Genomic DNA, 27,049 nt, shown 5'->3' on the forward strand with positions numbered 1-27,049 from the left:
AAAAGGTGATTATGGGCTGAGGTTGTGGCTCAGTGGTAGAGCACTTGCCTCACCTGTGTGAGGCACAGGGTTCAATTCTCAGTACGGCATATAAATAAATAAATAAAATAAAGGTCCATCAACAACTAAAAAAAAAAAAAAACAGTCAGCAAGGCTTGAACACAATAATATATGTCATTGCCTCAAAACTGAAATACTTGTCTTACAAACAGTCAATAGTCACTTATTAGCATGGTGGTTCAGATATTAATAAGATCTGCCCCACTCCTTTGCCTAAAATTTAAAAGCCTCACCCCATCAAGCAAAGGAAAAGGGCTTGGAATCAGTATTGTGTTTCCCAAAGAGACTGCTATCCAGTTTTGAGTAGAGACAGTTACCTACCTTCTCTCCTGAAAATCCTCTTGCTCCCTAAAATTAAGAAGAAATAAGAATAATTGAGCTGAAGAAATAAGAATAAATTTCCTTTGGAGATATGTGTGTGTGTGTGTGTGTGTCTGTCTGTCTGTCTGTCTCCAAAGGAAAGTAAATCAGCATGCCAAAGAAATACCTGCATGCCCGTGTTTATTGCAGCATTATTCAAATAGCTAAGATATGGAATCAACCTAGGTGCCCATCAATTGATAAAGAAAATGTGGTGAATATATACAATGCAATATTATTCAGCCATAAAGAAGAAAGAAATCCTGTCATTTGCAGCCAAGTGAATGGAACGGGAGGGCATTAAGTAAAATAAGCCAGACACGGAAAGGCAAGTACCATATGTTTTCTCTTATATGTGGATGTTTAAAAAAAAATTGACCTGAATGTAGAATAGTGATTACTAGAGGTTGGGAAGGCTGCAGGGCTGGGGAAATGGAAAATGGGGAAGGCTGGATTTGATTAGTGCACAGAGTATGTACATATGGAAAAATCACACTGAACCCCACTAACAGATACATTTAATACATGTTAATCAAAAATAAAATAGGGCCGAGGACATAACTCAGGTCAATCCCCTGTACTGCAAAATAAAATAAAAAGAATTTGACTTGGGTGAGGATATAGCTTAGTTGGTAGAAGAATTTGGCTTGAATGAGATTTTTGAAATTTTGTTTCATTTAGGAAGCCATGTTGCCTGATTTGAAGAAAATATATGTATTAGATCAAAATGAAGATTAGATCAAAATGACAAGGCTTTCCTTGTCCAGCAAATGTGATGGGTTTCACAGTTCTCTGATTACTACAACCCTCCTTTTCCTGTGACCTGGAGAAAACCACCTTGCTACTCCTCACAGAGTAGGCAAAATAGCAGCACCCTGCCACTTATTTTTGTAAAGATTTTTTTTTTCAAATGAAAGTGAGAATACACTGGTTAGCAAGAGTGGGAAGACTTCAAGGAACAACAGGGCAAAGTAACTGGAAAGGTAACTTGTTAGAATATACAGGACATGGTCATTGTGATCAAGAAAACCCTAAGAATACATTCTACTGTCGTGTATAAGCAAAAAAGAACAAATAAAATTTTTCAAAAGACTTTACGTTGTATGAATTTTTTTTCTTACCTTATCAAAAGAGATTCTCCAATAATGAAAGGTTGAGGCACCTGGAATGCAATCACTCAAAAAGGTGCCCCACCTGTATCCCCTTAGCCATTAAAATCTCAGTATTCTTGAACCTACCTTCCAATTACAAGCACTCTCGGCTCTTTTGCTGAGGTTTTTTTCCTGGGACTTAAAACCTGCTTTGCCTACATGCATGACAGGCCAAAGAGCTGGGGGAATTAAGGCCTCCTAGCATCAGCCCTCGATAATGCCTGATAGGATGTAGTATACAAACACCCAGCAACTTCACCCTTCAAATGGGAAAACATCAAGGTGCATGTTCAACACTGGCTGCCAGAGTCCCTAGGGAGGAGTGATCTGCATCTGCCCACAGCAGTGATCTGCTAATGCATCGTTTGGGGTCACATTTCCTCCATATCTTATTCACCTCCTTACTCCTCTGCTACTGTTTGCTAGGATCATCTCCCAGTAAGCTGTGTGCAGTTGATTCCTTTTCTGAGGCTTTACTTCTGGGAAGCCTTCAGTCTAAATAGAAGCTAAGCCTCCATAATTATACTGAAGAATGAAGATTTTTCTTGAACTCAAGGGTTGAAACAAAGAAAGGGAAAGAATCCCACAGCTTGAGGTCACACTCACCTTAGGTCCCCTCACACCCATGCATCCTTCCTCACCTCGAGGTCCAGGAAGACCCGGGGGGCCTCTTTCTCCCTGTGAAGACAGATACAAGTGGAGACCATCAAGAAACTGCCTCTGTGACCACCAGCCAGTTCAAACCACAGTGTCCTTAACAATCTGACTGCCTTGCAGGCAATCTGATCAGGTCTCTGAAGCACTTACGACAATGCTCCAGATAACACGGATTCTAATTCAACTTAGCACTTATGACAGTGAGGGTTTTGTGGGGGTTTTTGTTGTTGTTGTTGTTATTGTTGTTGTTTGTTTGTCTTTTATGTATTAGAATCTCCTGCCATGTTGTGAGCTTCACAATGTCTCATTTATTTATCGCTCAGTTCCCTGCCCCAAACCTCTTGCCTGACATACAGCAGACATCAATCAGAATTTGGAGAATGACTCACTGAATTATATTAGTGAATAGAAGCTTTTCATCTAAGCATTGAATAAGGAAGGGAATCATGCCTTTTGCCAAAATGATTAAATATGAATTAGAAAGTCTCACACAACCCATGAGCTTCAATCAAAAGAAAATCTACATTTGTAACATCTAATTTAGACTTAATAAGGTCAGAAAATACAGAAGCTGCTTGGGACTATAAATAGGCACATGATAAAGTGAGAAGCACTCTGGATCCTTTTATTAAGAACCTGAATTCAGGTCTGAGTTCTGCTTCCAACTTGTTTGGTGATCTTGGACTGTTACATGATTCCACAAATCACAATTGTCCCCATTTATGAATGTGGATCCAGATAACACTGATTCTAATGATCTCACAGGATTGCTACATTGACTACAGGAGATACCATATAGAAAATACTTCACAAACCATGTGACTGGACAAATGAGGTGCTCTATATTTAAAGGTAGCAGGCAGGCAGGGTGGCCTGTAATCCCAGCTGCTTGGGAGGCTGAGGCAGGAGGATCACAAGTTCAAAGTCAGCCTCAGCAATTTAGCAAGGACCTAAGCAACTCGGCGAGAGGGCTGGGAATGTGGCTCAGTGGTTAAACACCCCTAGGTTCAATCCCTGGTGCCAAAAAATAATAGTAATAATAATTAAAAATAAAAATAAAGGTAGCAAGAGATAATTTAAAAACACAGGTACTGGCATCAAACAGGTTTGAACACATCTACAACATTCTTATTTTTAATATTTATTTTTTAAAAGTAGCTGGACACAATACCTTTATTTGTTTTGTTTTTTTTTTTTATGTGATGCTGAGGATCGAACCCAGGGCCTCGCATATGCTAGACGAGCGCTCTACCACTAAGCCACAATCCCAGCCCCTACAACATTCTTTATATGATCTTTAGCAGGTCACTCTCTGCACATTCCTACCACCCCATCTATAAAATGAAACTATTCATATATACATGAGGGTTGTGACAAATATCAAATGTAATAACATACACAAAATGCCTAAAGCAAGGCTTGATACTAAATACTGTCTGTTCTCTTCCCTTCTCCCTAGTCTACCTGCATTTCTAAGTTAAGGGGATGGTGTTTAAGTTTCATCTGGAGAAGTTAATCTTAATGTTCCTACCATACTAAGCCACTCACTCAACATTGATACATTTTTTAAATTTATAGAATTCGTGAGTCTGGCACATTGTATTTTCCAAAGCTGGACATCAATATCTCCCATCCCACACTCTGTGACCTGCCACTCCTCCATCTAAGAGGAGTCTGATTCCCTCCGCTTGAATGTGGTCTGGCCTCGGTGATTGGCTTCCAACCAGCAGAATGAGAGAGACATTGTGAGGCTACTTTCTGAGACTCTGTCAGCAGCCTCGTGGTTTCACACAGGGGGAACCTTCCCTGTAGGGATGCTCCCTCTCACACCCAGCAGCCCTGAGGTTCATGCTCAGCCTGTCCTTCCACCATCCCAGCAAAGGGTCCGGACAAGTGATAGAAGATGCCACCTTGGCATTGGGTCCTCTGGTCCCAGCTTCTACAGCCCAAGAAGTTCTTATCAACTCATCTGAAACCCCAGATATAGAGAAAAGAGCCATCCTACTTCTGTCCCCTTTTTGGCTTCCCCACCCACAGATTCCATGAACATAATAAAATGATTACTTTATGCCACAAAGTTGGAAGGGGTTTCAGGAGAAAGGAAATCAGTTAGTAAGAGATAACCAGAATAATGAGCTATCTGCACTCATAAATCTTCAACTTGATCCTACAAATGGGATTTCAGAGCCCCCTTCTGAAACCATTCCATCTGCACAGACAGGTCTCTGCCTGCCACTGCTCAGGCCAGTGTGACCTGTTCGGGAGAAAAAGACAGTAAGAGCCATTCAGAGGAAAATGCCTGGCAACGTCACCTTTTCTTGAGAGAATGGCATTAAAAAGAAAATGAGACTGGCTAAAACTGCTCTGTCAGATACAGTAGCCACAGCCAGAGTGTCCACTGAGCTTTCAAAATGTGTCTGGTCTAAAGTGGGATGTGCTACAAGTGTACCGTACCAGATCTTGAAGACCAACTTATTTTAAGATATCTCATTAATTTTATATTAATTACATGTTAAAATGATATTTTAGATGTGTTGGGCTTAACAAAACGAATTATTAAAATCAACTCTACCTGTTTCCTTCTACTTTAAAGTGGCTACTATAAAATTTAAAATTATAAATGTCCCTTGCATATATATCTTGGTTTTACAATGTTATAACAGCAGAGAAAGGGAACAAAAAATCATCTCCTCTGGACAGACAAGGCCTTATTAGTCCTGTTTTGTCTGAAATCGGAGTCACTGGCCCAGTGAGCTGGACAGATTTTAAGTAATTTCTTCCAACTTGAGTCAAGTTCACTGAATTACCAGCCCAGCAGAAAAAAATAAAGGAACACTTAAAGGATATTTTAAATCATCATAAAAATGAGAATGAATATTTTCACCACTTCAAAATGAAATAGCAAAAATATGACACCTTCCATTCCTGTCTGTATTTCTAACGTCTAAGGCTCTGCTTACTGAGGAAACAGAAAAGCTGAGTAATTATCCCATAAACATAGTTTAAGAAGAGGATCACCTGAACAGACACTTCTCAGAGGAGGACATACAATCAATCAACAAGTACATGAAAAAATGCTCACCATCTCTAGCTGTCAGAGAAATGCAAATCAAAACCACCCTAAGATACCATCTCACTCCAGTAACATTGGCAGCCATTAAGAAGTCAAACAACAACAAGTGCTGGCGAGGATGTGGGGAAAAGGGTACACTTGTACATTGCTGGTGGGACTGCAAATTGGTGCAGCCAATTTGGAAAGCAGTATGGAGATTTCTTGGAAAGCTGGGAATGGAGCCACCATTTGACCCAGCTATTCCCCTTCTTGGTCTATTCCCTAAAGACCTAAAAAGAGCATGCTACAGGGACACTGCTACATCGATGTTCATAGCAGCACAATTCACAATAGCAAGACTGTGGAACCAACCTAGATGCCCTTCAATAGATGAATGGATAAAAAAAATGTGGCATTTATACACAATGGAGTATTACTCTGCATTAAAAAATGACAAAATCATAGAATTTACAGGGAAAAGGAATGGCATTAGAGCAGATTATGCTAAGTGAAGCTAGCCAATCCCTAAAAAACAAATGCCAAATGTCTTCTTTGATATAAGGAGAGTAACTAAGAACAGAGTAGGGTCGAAGAGCATGAGAAGAAGATTAACATTAAACAGGGATGAGAGGTGGGAGGGAAAGGGAGAGAGAAGGGAAATTGCATGGAAATGGAAGGAGACCCTCAGAGTTATACAAAAGTACATACAAGAGGAAGTGAGGGGAAAGGGAAAAATAATACAAGGGGGACAAATGAATGTCAGTAGAGGGGGCAGAGAGAGAAGAGGGGAGGGGAGGGGAGGGGAGGGGGGATAGTAGAGGATAGGAAAGGCAGCAGAACACAACAGACACTAGTATGGCAATATGTAAATCAATGGATGTGTAACCGATGTGATTCTGCAATCTGTATATGGGGTAAAAATGGGAGCTCATAACCCACTTGAATCAAAGTGTGAAATATGATATATCAAGAACTATGTAATGTTTTGAACAGCCAACAATAAAAAATTTAAAAAAAAATCAATTTAAAAAAAATAAATAAAAAATAAAAAGTATCTAAATCTATCTAGGATAGAAACTAATATTTAAAGGAATCCATATGTTTCCCATCCATGATATTTTTAGATCAACAAACTGTTCCAACATTTATTTATTATCTTTGTTAGTAAAAAAAAAAATGGTTTTGTTAGTATTAAGAAAAATGCTATTTCCTCTCAAACAAAATAAAACTGGGAAAAAATCCAGCAAAAAAAAAAAGAAGAGGATCAGGGGCTGGGGCTGGGGCTCAGGGGTAGTTCAGAATGCCCAAACATTCAGAATAATAAAAACAATGTGCTAATCCATGTGGAGTAAGGAAATCGTGAGTGTACATGTCCCAAGGGCTCACAAAGTGTGCTGAGAATTCCTTCTGTCCCCAGAACCCACTTACCAGGGTCCAAAGTTTAAATTATTTTCTTAACAACACTAAAGTGTTATTTTCTTTTTTTTTTTTTTACTCTTACTCCTCCCTAAGTGTATGGCAGGGTTTTTAGGAAGCCACACAGCAAGTGACATCACAGCAGACCAAATACAGAAACCAATATGCAAATCTAGCCTTCTTCTAATCACACCAAATGATGTCACCCTTCTCACTAATTTTTTTGTCAAACATGGTTATTTTTCACAAAGACAAGGCTTTGCCATTTTGAAATAAGATAATAAGTAAATAATTCAAGAGTTTTCTCAGCTTTAATTTCTATCAATAGATAGAAACCACAAGAACAAAAATTCTTCAAGATCCTCAATAATTTTTAAGTATGAGAATCAAGGCACAGGGACGTGCAGAGATGTTGGTCAGACAGAATAGACTTTCAGTCACAAGTAAGTTCTGAGGAGCTAATATACAGCATGGTGACTTTACACTTACCAAATTCCAAGAATTATATATGGCATTTAAGTATTATATACTTGGAATTTGGTAAGAGGGTATATCCTAAATATTCTCACCATAGGAAACAAAGGTAACTATGTGAGGTGATGGATGTGTTAACTAACTTGATTCTGGTAATCCCTTCACGATACATAGTACATCAAATCATCCCATTACACACTGACAACTGAATTGTACAACTTCACTTGTCAATTATATTTCAATAAATCTGCATAGGAAATAAGTGCAAAGATATTTTGAAACCAAAAATGTGAGAACCATGGTGTACATACAAAATTAAAATAGGCACCTGTGGCAAACTAGTTTTCCATTATTGAAAATTAAGTGAAAACCATGGGTTTTTTAACACTTACTCCTCCCCAAATGTATGGCAGGGTTTTTAAGAAGCCACACAGCAAGTGACATCACAGCCTCATATGGCATGATGGAATAAAAATCATCCCTACTACATTCCAGTCTCCTAGCTCAGAATTTTCCCTATAACATACTTTTTTTTTCCTCCACCAGTGATCACATGATAAATAACTTCACTTGTCTAAAATGTTCCCAGTGGTGTATCCAGGGTTACATGCCAACCATCAGTGATCAGCTGTAATTCCACCACCTTCTTGGCTACCCAGGAAGGCATCAGAATTGAGCTTGCCCTAAGAATGGGGACTGGGTTTGCAGCTCAATGGTAGAGCACTTGCCTTGCATATGTGAGGCCCTGGGTTGGATCCTCAGCAGCACATAAGAATAAATAAATAAAAATAAAGGTATTGTGTCCATCTACAACCTAAAAAATTTTTTTTCAATCCTTAAAAAAAAAGAATGGGCTTGGATTTTCTTCAATTTATTTTGTTTAACCACTTACATATGTAGCTCAATAATAATAACAAATTATCTGCAATTTAGATCATTGATGAGCAATTGCTCTTATATGCATTTCGGACCACATTCTCAGATCAAATTCCCTGAACAAAAAACAAAATGGCCACCATTCATCATTAAACACCTTCCAGAGACTACATCTTTAAAAATTTGTAAGCATGACATTGGTTATAATAAATGGTAATTTTATTTTAAAAAAAAGTGTGTCACATTAGATTGGATAGAGAGAAAGGATGGGAGAGGAGGGGAGGAGTAGGGAGGATAGGAAGGGCAGCAGAATAGAATAGATAATATGATTGATGTATGTACATTCCATGTATGTATTATATGTCAAAATGCATTCTACTGTCATGTATGACTAAAAAATAAATAAATAAAAATTTAAGAAAAATAAAATAAAATAAATAAATGGTAATTTTAGATATTTTAAACCCACTTAAATGACAGATGAAAAAAACTTCCATGACTTAAGTGCCAGCTAAGTATTGCTAATATTTGACCCATTTTGCCATATTCTTTGAAAGGAAAGAAATAAGATACATGGTACATAAAAGGAGGCTGGATTTGATTAGTGCACATCATATGCATGTATTGAACTATCACACTGATCCCCATTAATATGTACAATTAAAACATGTTAATCAAAAATAAAATGAAATAAAAATAGACTAACCTATAAAAAAGAAAGAAAGAAAATTTAGTACTTACATATTCACCTTCTTTACCAGGATGGCCAGGAAACCCAGCAAAACCCTTCTCTCCCTGAAAAAAAAGATTAAAATAAGTAAATTGGACTCTTAAGTTCTTCATTTCTCAAATTTAGGTAAAATACAGTGATAAAGTGCTCCTGAGTTAAATCCCCAGTACCAAAAAAAAAAAAAATTAGGTGAAATAAAAATCGTTAATAATAAATATCCTTGTATTACTGAGTTGACATTTTATTGAAAATCTACTAGATACTGGAAACCATATGCTAAGATATATAAAAATAAGTATTTTGGGCTTGTGTTCCAGGGAAAATGTGAATACCTGTTTGTTTTAATAGAAAATAAAACTATTAGTATTTTTCAAAAATGCTTTTTTAAGCCATTCCCTCTCATCTGAAAATTCAAAGGCCAATATCTAGTTAAAAGATTAAGGAAAACCATTATTGACCTTGTTTTAGAAAAGAGCAGTAAGTAAAAGGGTTACCAATCATCTGACTCATGAGAAAAGGTTGTTTATTTCTGAATGACTCAACTGTTTAGTCTTTTTTTTTTTTACTTCTTTTTACATACCTAAATACAAACTATATCCTCTCAAGGAAGTCTGGCTTACCTTTTATAGCTTAAAATGTTTATTTAGTCTAAAACTGCAAACCTTATTTTTTTTTTGAAACAGCTTTTTGTTAAACAACAAAGCAGAACTGCAACACACATTTTAAATATTTGTAAATTAGATCACAAAAGTGATGCAAAATGGTTGCAGTCTATTATATATTCATACAGCTAAAGTCATTCATCAAATCTTATACTAATCTCTAAAATCAGTCCGTGATTAAAAGCCATCCAAATCTAATAACCATAAGCTATATTAGTGGATCTCTTTTCCTATCATAAAATTTTATTATTATTTCTGATAATAAGTCCCTTATCAAGTGGAATCCTCAAACTAAATATTTTTAAATTGTTCAAGAATAACTAAAACTCTGCCAACCAAGTAGTTCAATTTACAGATAATTCTAGGAAAACAAGTGAGATAAAATACTGAGATGAGGATTACCAATAATTATACATAAATAAATACATTTATTCATGGTTCTGATACTAATTCAAGCTCTTAAGGAATAAACCTTGAGATCAAATAAACCTTGAAATCAAATTCTGTAATGAGTCTCCTTAATATGTGGCTTATATAACGTAATTCAAACTAAATCCACTTTCATATATATTCTCCCAAAAGGTAGACTCTGCCAGAGATAACACGAATCTGGAGAAAAAAATATTTGGAATTGGTCGCTACTACTTACCAAGTTCTCTTCCACCCAATTTCTATTTTTCCTTAAGATTGTCTATATTTCACACACACATACACATGCCCAGAACTTGTACCTTTTCAGAGATACTAAGTGGGCTATTTTGTGCAAAAGGAAGTTTTTAACAAATCTTTCCAATATGACGATTCAGTTTCACAGAAAAATCTTCTTTTATAATCTCAATCAACCATCCTGTCTTATTGGTAAATATCACAAATGGCAAGCCCTGGCTAAGAAAGCATCTTATTTTACTTACATTTCAACAATTAAGAGTTCAGGTTACTCTCAAAAGTGATTTACTATTAAAATTACTTTTTTCCAGTGTGAAATCTTCCCCTCCCCTTAGAGGAAGGGAAACAGGGAGGAAGAGGCAAATGGAGAAGAGACTCCAGATTGTAGAGAGGGTACACAAATCTGTATACCAGTATATGATTTGGGTCACTTTTTCACAATGTGGTAGTTACTTTCTTGTACATCTTACTAAACCTATAAGAAAAGACAGTGCTAAACTTATACATCAAAGCAAATATCATCTTCATAAGAATTCAATGAGGCCACAAAGATACTGTAACTTTTGGAATCTATCCAAGTTTCAAAGAAAAAAAAATCAGCAGTAATTCTGAAAAAAAGAGGGGGCGGGGAATCAACCTCCAACTTTCTCTTGCTTTTTGTGTCAGTTATTTGAAAAACACTAGAAGCAGACAGGTTTTCTATATATTGTCCAAGAACTTGTTTTTTTATTTTTCTTCCTTAACTGCATCTACTCTTGCAGGGAGATCTTGAAGGTATGTGTGTGTTGAAGTTCTAACACTTGATTAATAAGTTGTGTTTTTTCCTCCATTTCCACCTGATTTTTAGCATCAGAATCGGGTCAGTATTCATCAACTCCTGTAACAAATTTTTAGGCCTTGAGTACAACAAAATTCTGGATGAATGATCTTCTGTTTGAGGCAACAGGAGTGGGTGGGACTGGGGGAAGCTCTTTTATGATCCACAAAGACATGAAAGTCAGTACAACTAGCTGAGGCAGGACAGGCAGAAAGGAGACAAACAGCGAAGGAAAGAGGGACTGTAATTTTAAAATAACTAAAAATACACGAACGCCCTCACCTTCTCTCCCCGGGCATGTTCTCCTCTAGGCCTGAATTCTTAGGAGGTCCAATAAATCTTAGAGTACTGTAAGTCCGGTTATTTAGTCCCTACATACTTCATTGTTTTACAGAATGTACTTTTAGATGGATTAAAAGAAGCCTAGAGAGATAATATTTAAAAACTTAAGACTCGGGTAGAGACCAAGAGCTGTCTTGGGGGAGGGAACTGCTCCATGCTCCACAATCAAAGGGATCAAGCTCATTAGGTTGACGCCACCCCTGCAGGCACCCCATGTTCACTACTTGCAAGAGCAGCCCTGGACCCCAAAAGCACACCTCACTCGAGCACCCACACACCCCCTGCCTTTGAGAGCATGCCCGGCTCTGCCGTTTGCTTTCCTAAATAAACCTCTGCACTTCTTTCCATGTGTCCTGAAATTCCTTCCTGCAGCCTAAATAAAAAACCTGCCAGGGCTGAATGCAGGTCTCCTTTCCCTTCTGGAGGAACCTCCTGGGACTCCTATCCAGTGACACAATCACTGAACTCTAACAAACAGAAAAAGCAGAGCAGTCAAATTTCAAAACATTTTCTGAGTTGCCAAGAACACAGGTCAAGAAGTTCCCAAACTTGATTTTCTGATTCTCAATTCTGATATGAAAGAACAGGAGGGGGGGAGCTAATGCTAAGACATAACTATAATTTATTTTTTAAAAGGTAGTTATACACTCTTTATTATACTAAGTTAACAAGATTAACCTGAAAAGCCAGTAAGAGCTCATTCCAAGAAGTTCATGGAAAAATCTTCCAAAGAGAACCAACAAGTCTGACTCAACCTTACATGTGGATCTGTGACTGTGTCCTCATCATACAGCTATAGTCCCTGTGAGAAGGAACCTTGCCTGCCCTGGATACCTGAGGACCATTTTTGATGACTTACTCCCCACCCTTACAAGTGTTGCATACTTATTTCCCTATCAATTTGCTTAGAATTAACAGAGATGTAAATTAACTGCTACATGAAACCAGCAATTGTTCTCGATGTTTTAATGCTATAAAAAATAATGTTAGATAAGGGGGGGGGAAGCATTTACTACAATAAAAACAGCAGCTAATGGATAAGTAAAAATCTGGTAGATAAGTGAAAATTTCTCTGCCATGGTAGAATTCGTGACATTATTTGTCAGATATTAAGTAGGCAGCAAAATATGGCAGAAAGAACAGGAAACTTGGAGTCGAGTAGACAAGTGGGGTTTAAACCTCATGACTGTAAGTTTGGGAAAGCAGCGTCCCCTCTCTGAGCCTCAATTTCACTTATATAAAATAACAGCAACCTTGAAAGTTTGTTAAGAGGAAAAAATTAGGAAGGGTTTATAAAATACATAGTGTAGAACCTAGTGTATGGTGGATAGTGAACTGCCATCTCTCTCCCCTTCCCCATCCACACCCAAAAAAATTCTTACCCTCCTCCCAGGAAACCCATGATCACCTCTGTACCCATCTTCTCCAAAACACTTGGCATACATATTGCAGCAGGTTCTTTCCACAATTGTGTCCTGAAAAACAGAATCCATATCACATGTGATTTTTTCCATCCATACTGACCTGTATCACATTATACAATAATACAGACAAAATTCCCTCAAGGTTTTACAAATTATCATAATTATTAGGACCTAGTGAAAGATGGTGTTTCAAAAATAGAACTTACAAGTTGCTTCAGTAAGACACTTGGGAGGGATTGTAGAGTGATGCTCAGAGGCTGTGTATATGAAAATCCTCTGCCAAATTCTAGCTCCTGAAGCTCTTCTAATTTATGCACACCTTCCAGGGCAATGATTAGGAGCCCAGAGAATCCTTTGAAAGATCAACAGATGGGAGATTTATTTGCATGTCCTTTGAATGGTCTTTGTCTCAGCCCCACATATTCATCTGTCATTCCACCATTCCCATATCCTAAATCCAACATGTTAATACACAAACCAGTTCACAGCATTCTTCTTGAAGAATTGTTCCAATACCTTTCACTCCCACCAGTTGAAAGTTAGCAGTTAAATGGAACAAAAAACACACTCACAGCTCTCTCATACCTCTACTTTTTTCATATCATAGATAGTTTTCTGCCCTTACTGTATTGTTACATCCTTCTAAACCCATCCCTGAAATCAACTTATGGTTCACTCTTAGAAATAGCGGTTATCATTGTGACTCCTTATGCACTTTCTGGTTCCCTTTCTTAAGGATGCACAATAGGACCACACTTCTTTGGGAAAGTTATAAACTCTCAGTGAAACTTAATTCCCTACCAGTAAAATATTTTAAGTAAGAAGTGGTCATGTGGCTTGTTCTTGCCAGTGAAATGTGAGAAGTGACATGTGGCACTCCTGGGGAAGAAGTTTTAAGAGTAGCGCATAATTAGCCCCATCTCCTTTCCCCTGCCCCAGCAATTACAAAAGCATCTGTTGGGAAACATCCTCCTGCACCCTGAGTCTTTGAGTGATAAATAGGAAGCATGAAATGAACATGTTCTTACCAATTTAAGCTGAGATTTGGAGATAGCTTATTAATACTGCATAGTCTATTCTTCCAATGCACTTACTAAGAGCTTATCTGGATTTGTCCACACAACAGATAACAAAGGGGCAAGAATAATTTAGAAATTCAGCTAGAACTCACCATGTTTGTTGAATGTCAGAACAAATATTACTGTTGATATTATGGACAAATACAAATCAACTTTTTATTATTGTAAATAAGTTGCGGAAAACCTCATAGTTAAAAGTTGTGTACACAACCTTAATTATTCATTAGAAATGGAATTGCTGACCTACCATGCAGGCAAAATTTAAAGTTTCTTGTCACCTCCTCCCAAATCTCTTCCAGAAAAGTTGCAAAAATTTAAACCTCCAGGGGCAATCTACCAGGTAAATTAAGCTGGAAGCAAGTTATCACAGAAAATATCCATCATACCATTAACCATCCCCAGCAGAATATGTTGAATATACTCTACCAAGGAAAAAAAGATGAAGGGAACTTGAACAAGTGGCTGAGTGTTCATCCTGGGTTTGCTTTAGAGCCTTGTGACTCAAAATGGGAACTGGCAGAGCCACTGCATACCGTTGAACAAATCGTGCTGCACAAGGACGTCCAGCAGAGGGAGCAAACGTGCACCGAAATCCAGCCACCCGGCCCCTCATCACGCCAGCAGCCCACGTGCAGGGTTGCTGGCACCCAGCGCACCGGACACCTTCTAATTTCAAAATATGCCCTATAGATAAGCGCAGCAAGCCTTGAAGACGGAAAGGAAGGAAAAAGTGGAAAGGGGGTAAGAAGTAGGGAGCGTTTAGAGGGAATGGCAGTGCAAACAATAAGGCCCAGTTTGAGGCTAAAACCAGAGTTTAGGGGGGGAAAAGTAAAAAAAAAAAAAAACCCACGCTCAGAAGCAGATGCCAGGTTGGTAAACTGGCCAGCTGTCTTAACCAGAGAGATCCCGATGTCAGAGATGCTAAGAGCAAGAGGTGTCTCTCAGTCCTAAATACCCCTGGCTCCTACAAATGGGGAGATTGGGGATCAGCTTCTGGGGACTGAGCTCCATCGACTTGGGCTAACACACCCTCTAGAGAGTTGCAGAGCCTCTGTGCCTGGTGGGAGGAGCCCGGGCAAGGGAGGACAACTCCGCCCCTTACCTCTGCTGCGGAGGAGCTCCGAAGCTATCTTCAGTCTCTCTAAATCATCGTCCAGTCCATCTGTAAACACTAAAAGGACCTGTGGGGGTGGGGAGGGAGGAAAGGAAGAGAAAGGGAGAGAGAGGGAAGCCAAGGGATCAAAACGAGGAGGAAGGAAGGGGATGAGGAGGAAGGAAGGGGGAAAATGGATGCTATAAATTGCACATTTCTTAAAAATGAGACTGAATTTTTCTGTGCTTCACTTTTCACCTATTCATTTGTTATTTTATTACACATTCATATCTGTCAACTTCCCCTTTCCCCTGGAGAAGAAAAAGGGGAGGGGATTTGTGCCAGCTTAAACTCTTCACTAAAAATGCTTTCTTAAACCCGGCCAGGTGATGCACACCAACTCTGGAGGCTGAGGCAAGAGGATACAAGTTCAAGGCCAGGCTCAGCAACAGCGACACCCAGTCTTAAATTTTAAAAAAAAAATGGCTGGACATGTAGCTCTGTGGCTCATAGTAAAGCACTCCTGGGTTCAATCCCCAGTATTTAAAAAAAAAAAAAAAAAAAAAACTTCAAAAAGAAGGATGGGGGGTTGTTTTTTGTTGTTTTTAGTGCGGGGTATTGTTATTTTTGTTGGTTTTCTATGCATTTTCCACAATTAAAATGTGTCAACTTTATTCATAGAAAATTTTAGTTTAAAAAATAAATTATGTTTGTCAAGAAATCCATTGAATGGGGGCTGGGGTTGTGGCTCAGTGGTACAGTGCTCGCCTAGCAAGTGTGAGGCCCCGGGTTCGATCCTCAGCACCACATAAAAATAAATAAAATAAAGATATATTAAAAAAGAAAGAAAGAAATCCATTGGATGCATGATCTAAGGAAAACTCAAATGTAAATTACAAAGCTTGGGAATGTCACTTAATCAATGTCACATGAAATCTTGTGTCTATGAGGACTTATGGAGTATATAGTTAGGCACAGCCAGAAGGGAGGAAGGGACCTGAGGAGTGGGCTGCACTAGAGAGCCATTAGCTGTCACTAAAGACAGTCCAAGGTGCTGGCTGGAAAAACAGTGGAAACCAACTCAGTAATAGTTGATAATAGTAATAGTAACAGTAATGAGCTACCATAAGAAACAAAGGGGTCTTAAAACGTACTTCAAATTGTCTTTGGAATGAGTTTATGCCACAGAAAAATCAGGATCACTAAACTTTGGACAATTTGAGGGCAGACTTTATTCTTTCATCCCTACAGGCATTTTTTAGTGCAGAGCCTCTAGGGCTCAATAAATATTTACTGATTTAATGAGAATATATCTCTAGTTGATTCTTAATAGGCAAGAATATGGTTTTCTTCTTATGTAGACTTTCCAATAAAGAACATTTCCACTGACATGGGTTACAAAAGATAGAAGGTCCCCATTCTATCCTGACTAATGGCTCCATAGCATGGGTTCTCAGCATGTATTAATTACCTTTACTTTAGCAGAAGAAAGGTTGATAGCATTATCTCCCAAGGATTGTAAAAAGTCTACATCCATATGGCTGTTCTTCTCAACCTGATGAGCCAAGAACTTCTGGATGGTCTCATCACTGTATTTCTCAAAGCCTGAGTCAAAGATAAGCTGACCATTTGAGCCAGGAAGCAAGTAGCGGAACCTTGGGTTGATCTGACCAGGAGTACCACAGCTGAGGTTAGAAAGCAAAGCCAGCCGCTGCATCAACTCTGGAAGTAACTCTTGAAGTTTCTGCTGAACTTGCTTTGCAGGAGTTGAAATATCAATTCCTACAGACAAATCCATGCTGCATCCTTTGAAGGTGAAGAAGAAATAAAATTACAGTTACAGACAGTATCCTTCAAGCTGGTCTTAGAAGAAGCACCTGAAAAGAAGTACAAGCTAAAGAATGGTGGTTGTTTAAGCCTGGGATTGTTTGTTACACAGTAAAAGCTAACTGACACAATGCATACTACTTCATACCTCTGTCTCTGCAGATCCTGTACCCTCTTGCCTGAAGTGTTTTCTCATTCTCTGTCCTGATTTGGTTGACTTATACAAGTCCTTCAAGTAGAAGTTCAAGTGCCTGCCCCACCCACTCCCAAGCAATCTCTGATTCTTGTCCCCACCTCCTCAGATTAAGCTATAAAGTGTCCCCAAATGTCCATTATGATTTTACTTGACCTTCTCCCCGACTAAACCAGGTTCTTTAAAGGTAAGTACTATGTCATCTTATTTTCCCGTGGCCTACCATAGACGCTCATTAAATGTTTGATAAGTGGGTGCGGAAGGGGCTATAAATGAACCTTGAGTCTCTTTCAGTGTTATTTGTAACTATTTTTTTCTCCACTGGAAGTTTTCCTCCTCATCTACCAAGCGCACTCACACCTTTTTTTAGGGGTGTGAGAGATCTTAGAAAAGGTCAAGACTAAATATAATCCTGAGTTTTCTGATTCCTCTGCCTGAAAATTGTTAAGCCCTCCTGGGGAGGCTTTATCAAGAATTTGAAGGCACCCGGATATTTCAGGTTATACCTATACTCTCAGGTGTATAATGAGACCATTCACAAAATTCCACTGAGGATGCAAACATTAGTGGTCACAGCTGGGCTAGAATCTACATGAATGAGTTGAAATATAAATTATCAACAATTAAAGGGCCATTTGTGAACAAAAGCATAATTTAAGACTAAGAAAAGCAAGATAGGTGATGTGGACATTTTCTCCTTAAACGTTCTTATACTGGAATATTTAATTCAATAAAAACAAAACTGCAGATCTGGGGGAGACCCTTCACCAATGAAAAAGGACATGAACGAAATAGTTTAAAGTTTCCTAAGGACATGAGATCCAGGGCTGAGCCATGAATTTTTAATTCCCTAAATATCATACTCCATACTAGCTGGTCAGATATGTTTCTGGAATTGCCAAGACAGAAAATGTGTCCCTCTCCTCCTTTCATAAAAAACAGCTTGGTTTTAATTTGTCTTTTAAGTCTCTAGTTCAAATTCATAAGAAAGAACTTTTACTGATTTAATCCCATTTCTATATTAGACCTATTTTCAGGGGAAAAAGGGATTTTCTTTTATCATAATGGTATATTATTCTGACATTTTCTAATTTACATTTTTTCCCTAGAACATTTTCAGCTGGCTTTATTCTGTAATTGACAAAGGCAAGAAGCAATATCTTTCCCTTATTAATGAAGAAGGTTGAACCTTGGCAGATAATCTCTAAGGTCTAGGTCTTTTTCAGCTTTGTGATTCCAGAATTCTGTAATTAATTATGTTCCAGCTATTATTAAAGTGTCTAGCCAATTTCATCCAGAAAGTTAAAGACAAAGTTGAAGATAAACATAAATCTTAATTTACTGCATTTTGCAAAATAAATTGAAAAGAAAAGCAGGAATCCTGTATTTCTTCTCTCCAGGATAATGTCTACTTGTTTATAAACAAAAATAGGACCTTGATGCCTGAAGAATTTGCACTACTTAATGCAGGATAGCCCATAATCCATGCTTATTTTGAAAATAATTATACACATGCATTCCTTTCAAATGATTTCCAAATTCACCTCAACTACGGCAAAGAAATGATCTTCTTTAGACAGTGTAAGCAAAGATATTTATTTAATGTTCTATAAAATTGGACTTTAAAGGTTTTATAGGAATTGGCTGTGGTGGCACACGCCTATAATCCCAGAGGCTGGGGAGGCTGAGGCAGGAGGATCTCGATTTCAAAGCCAGCCTCAGCAATGGCAAGACACTAAGCAACTCAATGATACCCTGTATCTAAATAAAATTCAAAACAGATATGGGGATGTGTCTCAGTGGTTCAGGGTCCCTGAGTTCAATCCCTGGTATCAAAAAAAATTATTTTTTGATAGGATGCAGAGATCTCATCCTAGTATTCCAAAATTAAGCCTCCACCTCCAAAATAAATGCTGGTGCACTTTGGGCCCCAGCTTCTCATTAAAAGGCTCCCTATGCATACATAATGATTAGTTCTTGGGTTTTTGACATCAAACTACTGGAGAATCCAAACCCTGCCTCCAATACTTTCCAACTGTGTTTATTATCTTTCTCTCTCTCTCTCTCTCTCTCTCTCTCTCTCTCTCTCTCTCTCTCTCTGCCTGTTTTTCTCCTCTGTAAATTGGGCATCATAATAATAGCATAAGTTTCACACGGAGTTGATGGGATTAGTAGATGTTTGTGTACCGTCCAACACGTTAGAAACCATGCTGTGCACACAGTGGAAGAGCCACGTTAAGAATCTCAATTGTGCCCTACCTGGAGATGGCCCTGCCTTGAGATCTCTAGTTATATGAAATAATATATTATTGCTTAAGTTGTGTCCTCTATAGGTAAAAACATCCTAATTGATAAGAAGATTTTTTTTGATACTTGTGAAGTATCCAGTAAGACAGAGGGTGAGAAAGTGCTTTGTAAATGTCAAAAGCCCATGTTCTGCCTCCAGGTCGAAGGTGGTAGAACCTTGTCAAGAGACACATAAGTAAAAGCACGGAGGTGAGCCATCTTCCCTCCCCTTTTTTCAACCTAAAAGTATTCAATAAAAACCTCTAAATCCAATTAATAGTGTATATATATTTAGAGACAAAATTACAAAATGATCTTCTATATATTTTCTAGGAATGCTGAGATTCCTAAGTTCCACATACTTTGTTCTACATGATTCTGTTCTCTACCTTATTACACGATGCTATGCTATACTATATGCATCCCAGACACTCTATGCTGTACCACGCCATCCTTGTGATGCTTCTCTACTCTATCATATATGTCTCCCCCTCCTTAAATAGTGGTCTGAGGACCCACCTGGGGGCCTGTTAGAAATGCAGGCTCCCACCCCTGACCTACTGAATCAAAATCTGCACTTTCACAAGATATCTAGGTGACTCAAAAATATGTTTAAGTGTGAAAGATCCTGTTACCCTCTGCTCTAGTGTACCAAATCAAAAGGCAGCAGAATGCAATTTTTAGCACATAAATTCTAGAACCTGATTGCCTCGACTCAAACTTCAGCTCTGCTATTAACTTGGGTCAAATAACCCAATTGATCTATGTCTTGAGTTCCTTTCTCATTTTTTAAAATACTGTCTATGTCATAGAGCTATATAAAGATTAAATGTTTTAATATATAAAAGCCCTTGAAGCAGTCCCTCTCTCTCTCCTCTCTCTCTCTCTCTCTCACACACACACACACACTCACACACTATTTAAAGGCTAGCTATTCTGATGATAATGTGGCTTGCTGTAAAACCTCACTGCATATGGGTATGAGCTGGAGCTTTCCTTACAAACATTTTCTAGGTCTCTCTTCCCTGGGAAAGAAGAGCAGAAGAATAGAGCCAGGCTGTCAGGAGGAAAAACACCTGTCTCTAGCCATTGTTATTTTAGAAAAAAGCTTGAGTAGCACATGCCTGTCATCCCAGCAGCTCAGGAAGCTGAGGCAGGAGGATTGCGAGTTCAAAGTCAGCCTCAGCAAAAGGGAGGCACTAAGCAACTCAGTGAGACCTTGTCTCTAAATAAAATACAAAGTAGGGCTGGGGATGTGGCTCAGTGGTTGAGTGCCCCTGGGTTCAATCCCTAGTAGCAAAGTAAAAAGAAAAAGAAAGAAAGCTTGAGGGGGAAAAAACTGGATTGAAAGTGGGATGTGGTGGCACATTCCTGTAATCCCAGCTACTCAGGAGGCTGGGGCAGGAGGATCACAAGTTCTAGGTCAGTCTCAACAACTTAACAAAGACCCTGTTTCAAAATAAAAAATAAAATGCTGCAAATGTAGCTCAGTAATAGAGCACAGTGGATCCAATCCTGAATACCACAGAAAAGGAGAGGAGGGATTAAAGATGACCTTGCCGTAACTGAAGCCGATTGGCAACAAAGCAGAGGAACCCTTGTAGAGCACCTCATAGCAAAGGCGGTGTTTTCTAATAGTCCTATTATATATAACTCTTATGCATCAATTTTTCAAAAACCATGTTCAAACACACACCAAAAGAAGACTATGTTCTCTGTTTCATAGGAGAGACTGCCTAAATGATATTGTCTTCTGCTTTATTTTCCTGTTGCCTAACCCTTCAGAGGGTTGTGCTCACACACTCCAGTCTGGTTTATCTTTGCCATAAGGAATAAGAGGAAGAGCTGTGAGGAATTGTGGGGATGGAGTTCTGAGAAGGTTCAGGCCTCTCAAGACCAGAGTGGTTCAGTTGGGGATGCAGCTCAGTGGTAGAGTGTCTGCCTGGGATGCAAGAAGCTCTGGGTTTGATCCCTAGCACCACAAATAAAGATATACAACAGTGCTTCCTGCTTTGTGTAGGCACTTATAACTAAATAAGTAGAACATTTTTGAAAAAAACAAAAAGAGACCATAGTAGTGACTATGGAAATAATTAAAATAATCCCCAGGAGAAGGTGAACCACAGTGTCAAGTGCCTAGATCCTAAAAAGTCAACTTCCCATCCACCCCCCCACCCCCCAGTCTACCTGAAAGGATCAAGTTTTACATTAACAGAGCCAACTGGGTTCCTGACACCTATGATGACTTGTGAGTCAAATAATTTCTCTGTCACTCACCTTGTGGATTGCAGACTTTATAAAGAATTTTCTTCTCCAGGTTCTGCAGGGACTCAAATTTCTCTTCATAGTATATGTTATCCCTATCATTCGTAATCTCGAAAAGCTGGGAACTTTTGGCTTCTCCCACCCCAATGGCAAAAATAATTATGTTTCTGTCCCTGAGAGCCTTGGCTGGTATGGCTACATTATCCTGAGAGACCCCATCCGTGATCACAATCAAATATTGAAGAATATTGGGTCTCCCTCCTCTTGAACTGTCAAAAAAAGGCAGAGTGAAGTTCAAGGCTTTCCCCGTGCGGGTACCATCATTCATTTGCTGGACAGCCAAGATGGCTCTGAGAATATCCACCTTTGAGGAATATTGGTTGAGCCTGAATTCTTCCTGAGGGGTTGAGCTGAACTGCAAAAGGCCAATCTGAATTTCATCAGCACTGATATTGGATTGGTTCACCATCCTCTCCATGAATTCCTTCATCTTTTCAAAGTCTTTTGGGGAGATAGATTCTGAACCATCTATCAGGAAGATAATGTCAGCTTTTCTATTCTTACAGGCTGGGAGGAAAAAGAGCAGAACAGAATATTCATTCAGAGTCTGAAACTAATTAATTCCAAGTTCCCAGGGATAGTCTGGGTTAACATATACAACATGAAAAGATTTCAAAGGGAATGGAAGAGGAAGTCAATAAAATTAAATTTCTGTAACTCAACACAGACCATTCTCAAAATAAGAAACAGCTATTTATTTGGTAATGCTATAAAATTTGACCAGCTTGGTTTATTCCAGGTCAGTGTCACTTTAGGATGCTCATTACTGACTTGTCAACAGTGAATCACACTTAGAGAATGAAGCCTATTCAAGTAGATTAGACACATATAACTTGAGAAAGAGAAAGTGAAGTAAAAAAAAATGTCTTACTCTCTGAGGAGCAGATGTCCTGTACCACTTCTTGTTGGATGGCCTTCAAGGAATCAAATTCATACACAAAAAACACCTTGTCTTTTGCTATTTCCTGAAGCTCAGTAACGTCAGCATCTCTTACTCCAATAGCATAAATGACGACTCCGTCTACCCTCAATCTCTCTGCAGCCTCAGCCACGGGGTCTGAAGATTTGCCATCAGTGATGACTATAAGATATTGAGCCACATTGATTCGGGCTGTGTCTGCAAAGACCCGAGTCATGTTACTCAGGGCCTCCCCAGTCGCAGTACCACCTCCACCCTGCTGGATGTCATCAATGGCTGCCTTCAGCTCTGCCACATTGGTGTACTGGCTGAGGATAAATTTGCTTTTCATTTTGTCTGAGTACTGAATGACTCCAAATCTCACTCTGTCAGGCCCAATCTGAAACATCTTTATCACCTCATTCATGAACACCTTCATTTCAAGAAAATCCTCTGGGCTGATGCTGCCAGACCCATCCATAAGGAAGTAAATATCTGCCTTCTCAATATTCACACAACCTGGGCAATGAGAAGAGGAAACACCCTGTTAGAAGAGAGTCTGAGGTGGGGTATAGTCAAAGCCATGGATCTGATCTCTACCATATTCCCCTAGCACTCATTGTCCCCTGGGTATTCCTTGGCCAAGAGCATGATCAGCCTACATATGAGCAAACCAGAGTGCCTGGGAGAGAAACAGCCTCCAACCAATGTCTGGAAGGGTTTGTATAAATACCCCAGTTCCCTTGCCCTCTGGTGGGATAACTCCAAAGTGAGTTCCACTGTTTCTCTTGAGGACCTACCAGAACTGGGCACCAATTGCCTACAGCAGTAGCCTAGAGTTTACTTTTCACTCTCTGTTGGCTGTCTCCCCTTTCCAGTCTATATTTTTTTTCTTTTTCCTCCCTTTCCATTCTTGATATCCCACCCCTTACCAATATCCCTTAAGGTCACCCCCAGATAAATTCCTCACATCCCAATCCTTGTCACAGAGTCTATTTGATCGTACTCACTGAATGCATGAAGTAAATATAACTTGACATTTCACAAATGGGAAAGTTAAGAATAAAAGTTAAAAATTAGCTATGAATCATCTCTATTTCCATCATCCTGCATCAAACCCAAGTCACTTTTTTTTTTTTTAATGCATGGGCAAGAGTGCAACTTTCTGAAATTTAATTTAATTAATTTAAATTAATCTGATTCAAACTAATTTAAAACTTTCAGTTTTAAATGAGCCTAACTTAAACTACTCACTTTGTATTAAGACCTAGATTGCAAACGCTCCTAGATTTTGACAGCAGGCTTGGCTCCTTCGCAGCTGAATTTCCTAATCTGTCAAACAGGATCTCAACTCCTACTCAAGAAACTCATTGTGAGGCATAAGTAAAATCATGTAAACATAACAGAGCTGAGTCCTTAAAAATTTTTATAATTAAAATTATCCAGTGTTTTTTTATTTGCTCTTTTTAGTTATACATGACAATAGAATGTAACATTCTATTTATTTTTGTCATCTAGCAAGTTCCTCAAAAAGAGTGAAACACTTTTCTCCTCACCTTTTTAAGTGAAGTCAGACAGCCTCGTGTTATTCATCTCTGCATTCCCCTGACCCAGAGGAGAACTAAGGTCCTTTCCATGTTCCCTAGCTAAAGGGGAAATGGTCTGAGGTCAGAGTTGATCTCCCCTATTCAGGCCTTTATTTGGGAAGACCTAGGTTCATGCAATATGTGTGACATAACTTACATTAAAAGAAAGAGAGAGAGAGAGGAGATAGAAATAGACATACAGAAATAGACATACAGCATACAGATGAGAGAGATGAATTTCATCTTAATGAAACTCAAATTTAATTAGTCATCCTATATTTCATCTGGCAACCTTACCTTAGAGGATCACACATTGGAAATGTGGGTGGCTTTGAGGGGTAGAGAGAAAAGTAGTCTGCCCCTGGAGACTAGGGGGTGGGGAAGTTGTGGGAACATAGGGCAGAAACTGGAATATTGCTTGGAGACAGCTATATGGTTGCCTTGGAGTCTGAGAAAAGAACCTCTGTGCAGGAAGAGGTATCTCTCTAGAAGGCAGCATGCAGCAGTGGCCCAAAACAGCTCCACTCTAACCCATTGTGCAGAGGAGTCAAGGGCCCTGAGCACTGCCTGGCATATACATTCTTTTCAGTTTTGGCAAATGAAGGGTTTGGGGGGTTGGGGGAGATTATCTTACCATCTGGATACCACTGGGCATCCACATCTATTACCCACATCATGTGCTTAGCAGGGTGTCACATAAAAAATAGCAAATGACCAATAAATGGTAGATATTATGATCATTATGATCATCCAGGATGGAATTCTGGTAGAAATCATCAATGCTTCTATTTATCTCTGAACTTTCCCCACCAATATCTCCTCTAGACTTAGGGATAATTTTCCCATTTTCAGATTTCTTCTTAGCTGAAGAAAAGAAGTCAGCTCTCAACACTTGATACTGTTTATGACTCAGACTCCTAAAAACAAGGAGTGGACAAGGAAATAAAACTCATCTTTAACAATTTTGTTTCTCATTCCCAGAGAAAAGGACTAAAAACGCAGGTCAAAGAGAAAGATGGAAACTTATTTACATATTTCATATTTCTAGACCTCAGGACAAGTAATCAAGAAATTACAAGATCACTCAGCATTTTTTTAAACTCAGTAATTTTTTCCCCTGAAGATATAATCACAGCCTTGAATTTTTAAGTCAGATATCTACATGTCAATGATTCTCATTTAAGTCTATGATTCTAATTTGAATTTAAGAAATACCAGCAGAAGTGAGCAAAAATAGAAAAGCAGGCAGATAGCAATAAGGATGTTTATGACAGCGAGGAAGCGGCAAATGGAAATTCAAACTTTAGGCATTTTTACTCCCAACATATACACGTTTTTTGTTTTGTTTTATTGTTTTAGCTGCATATACAGTAGGAACTCTCCTAACTAACCTAACTAACCTCCACCTAAGTAACTCATCAGATAAATTGCTGCTCTCCTTTCCTTCTGTAAAACTTGAATTTGCTCCCACAAAACACTGAGTGCCCAAAGTCTGCTTTGCTCTGTGGAAAATAAGCTAACTTAGGTGGGTTTGCTCCCAGCCAGTTTATGGCAGTTTTATTATAATTACACAATTAATAAGATATTGTGCAAATCAATAAGACACAATTGTGAATAAAGAGGTTTACTGTATCTATGAAAACCAGATTAAATGCTTAAAAATAATAAAGGTATTTCCAAAAAATTGTTAATATTCTAGGTAGCACTACAAAAGACAGAATATTTGACACCATGAAAACTGGGAAGGATTTCTGTACTTGGATTATCTCAGAAATGGCTAAATTCTCTACTCATTCAAAGGAAACTGAAACCAGAAATTACATGCAATATGCTATTTTATGGTTTACAAAAAAAACACAGAAATCCAATATTCAAAGAAGCCTTGGCAATGGGTGTGGTGGCACACTCCTGTAATCCCAGCAGCTGGGGAGGCTGAGACAGGAGGATCATGAGCTCAAAGCCAGCCTCAGCAACGGTGAGGAAGTGAGCAGCTCAGTGAGATTCCGTCTCTAAATAAAATACAAAATAGGGCTGGGGATATGGCTCAGTGGTTGAGCTCCCCTGAGTTCAATCTCCAGAACAACAACAACAAAAAAAATGTTCACTATTTACTTCATATTCTTAAAAAGAAAAAAAATAAAGACAGAAATTTCTAAGTTTTGGGTTTCTCTCTTTTAACAAATGGACTCTGGAATTTTTTCTCTTCTGTCAGGTAGAGAGGTAGGTACATAGAGCAAGCAGAGTAAAAACTTTGAAAAGAAAAAAATTAATCAAATTTGGAAAAGGCCTCCCTACCTTCTTGTAGGGCATAGCCCATCCCAGGAAAGAACGCCTTCTTGCCCACAATCTCAGGGCAGAGCTGGTTCTTAAGCTTGCTTCCCACAACGAAGAGCTGCAAAAAAGATTCAAGGGGGATGGCATGCTTCCAAGGAGGATATGTGGCCATCTTCTCCAGGTCCTTGCTGTCTGAGGCATGCTGGGTACCAACTGCGTAGATGGTCACCCCTGCCCTGCGTAGGTGAGAAGCGGGTCTGGACACATTGTCCTGAGAGAAACCTTCTGTGATGACCACAGCTATCTGCCGCACACCTTGGTGGGATCGGCCACCTTTCTCCTGAATGAAAACTTCATTCCTCAGGAAATCCAAAGCAGCACCAGTCTTTGTCCTTCCTCTTCTTCCCTGGTAAGTTAATTTGTCCAAATGCTCCAAGATTTTGGCTGAACTCTGAAATGTATCCAGTGAAAATTCAAGTCGTGGTTCCTCGCTGTAGAAAACCAAGGCAATTCTCAAGGCATCAGTATGAATGCTTAGAGAGTTGACAGTCGTCTTTAGGAAACTGACAACTTGTTGAAAGTTGGATTGCCTAGCCCTGCTAAATTCCTCGATGAGGAATACTAAGTCAGCTGGGATAGCAGTTGGACATGCTGTAAACAACCAAAACAGAAAGAAGTGTACTTGCATGAGAGCAGAAAAATAAAGACAATATTCACATATAAAGTTATATGTATCTACTACAATAATATTTTGGTTATTATGAATTATAATAATATCCGAACTTCATTCATTTTTGCACT

The 27,049-nt window shown here is 38.8% G+C and overlaps 1 protein-coding gene across 1 annotated transcript in view; it reads right to left on the reverse strand.

The window, feature by feature from the left end:
- LOC124084619 (collagen alpha-4(VI) chain) overlaps positions 1–27,049 on the reverse strand; it is a 101,585-nt gene that overhangs the window by 60,143 nt on the left and 14,393 nt on the right. The window contains exons 5-14 of the mRNA XM_046431960.2: positions 26,270–26,899; positions 22,362–22,907; positions 21,443–21,997; positions 16,331–16,665; positions 14,869–14,947; positions 12,894–13,039; positions 12,646–12,738; positions 8,788–8,841; positions 2,178–2,249; positions 382–408 (exon numbers count right to left, since the gene is read on the reverse strand). Coding sequence (XP_046287916.1) covers positions 382–408; positions 2,178–2,249; positions 8,788–8,841; positions 12,646–12,738; positions 12,894–13,039; positions 14,869–14,947; positions 16,331–16,665; positions 21,443–21,997; positions 22,362–22,907; positions 26,270–26,899 — 2,537 coding nt within the window. The remainder of the gene's footprint in view (positions 1–381; positions 409–2,177; positions 2,250–8,787; positions 8,842–12,645; positions 12,739–12,893; positions 13,040–14,868; positions 14,948–16,330; positions 16,666–21,442; positions 21,998–22,361; positions 22,908–26,269; positions 26,900–27,049) is intronic.

Source organism: Marmota monax, unplaced genomic scaffold, assembly GCF_021218885.2.
Source record: "Marmota monax isolate L192 unplaced genomic scaffold, Marmota_monax_Labrador192_F-V1.1 WCK01_AAM20220418_F8-fsc00022, whole genome shotgun sequence".
NCBI lineage: Eukaryota > Metazoa > Chordata > Mammalia > Rodentia > Sciuridae > Marmota > Marmota monax.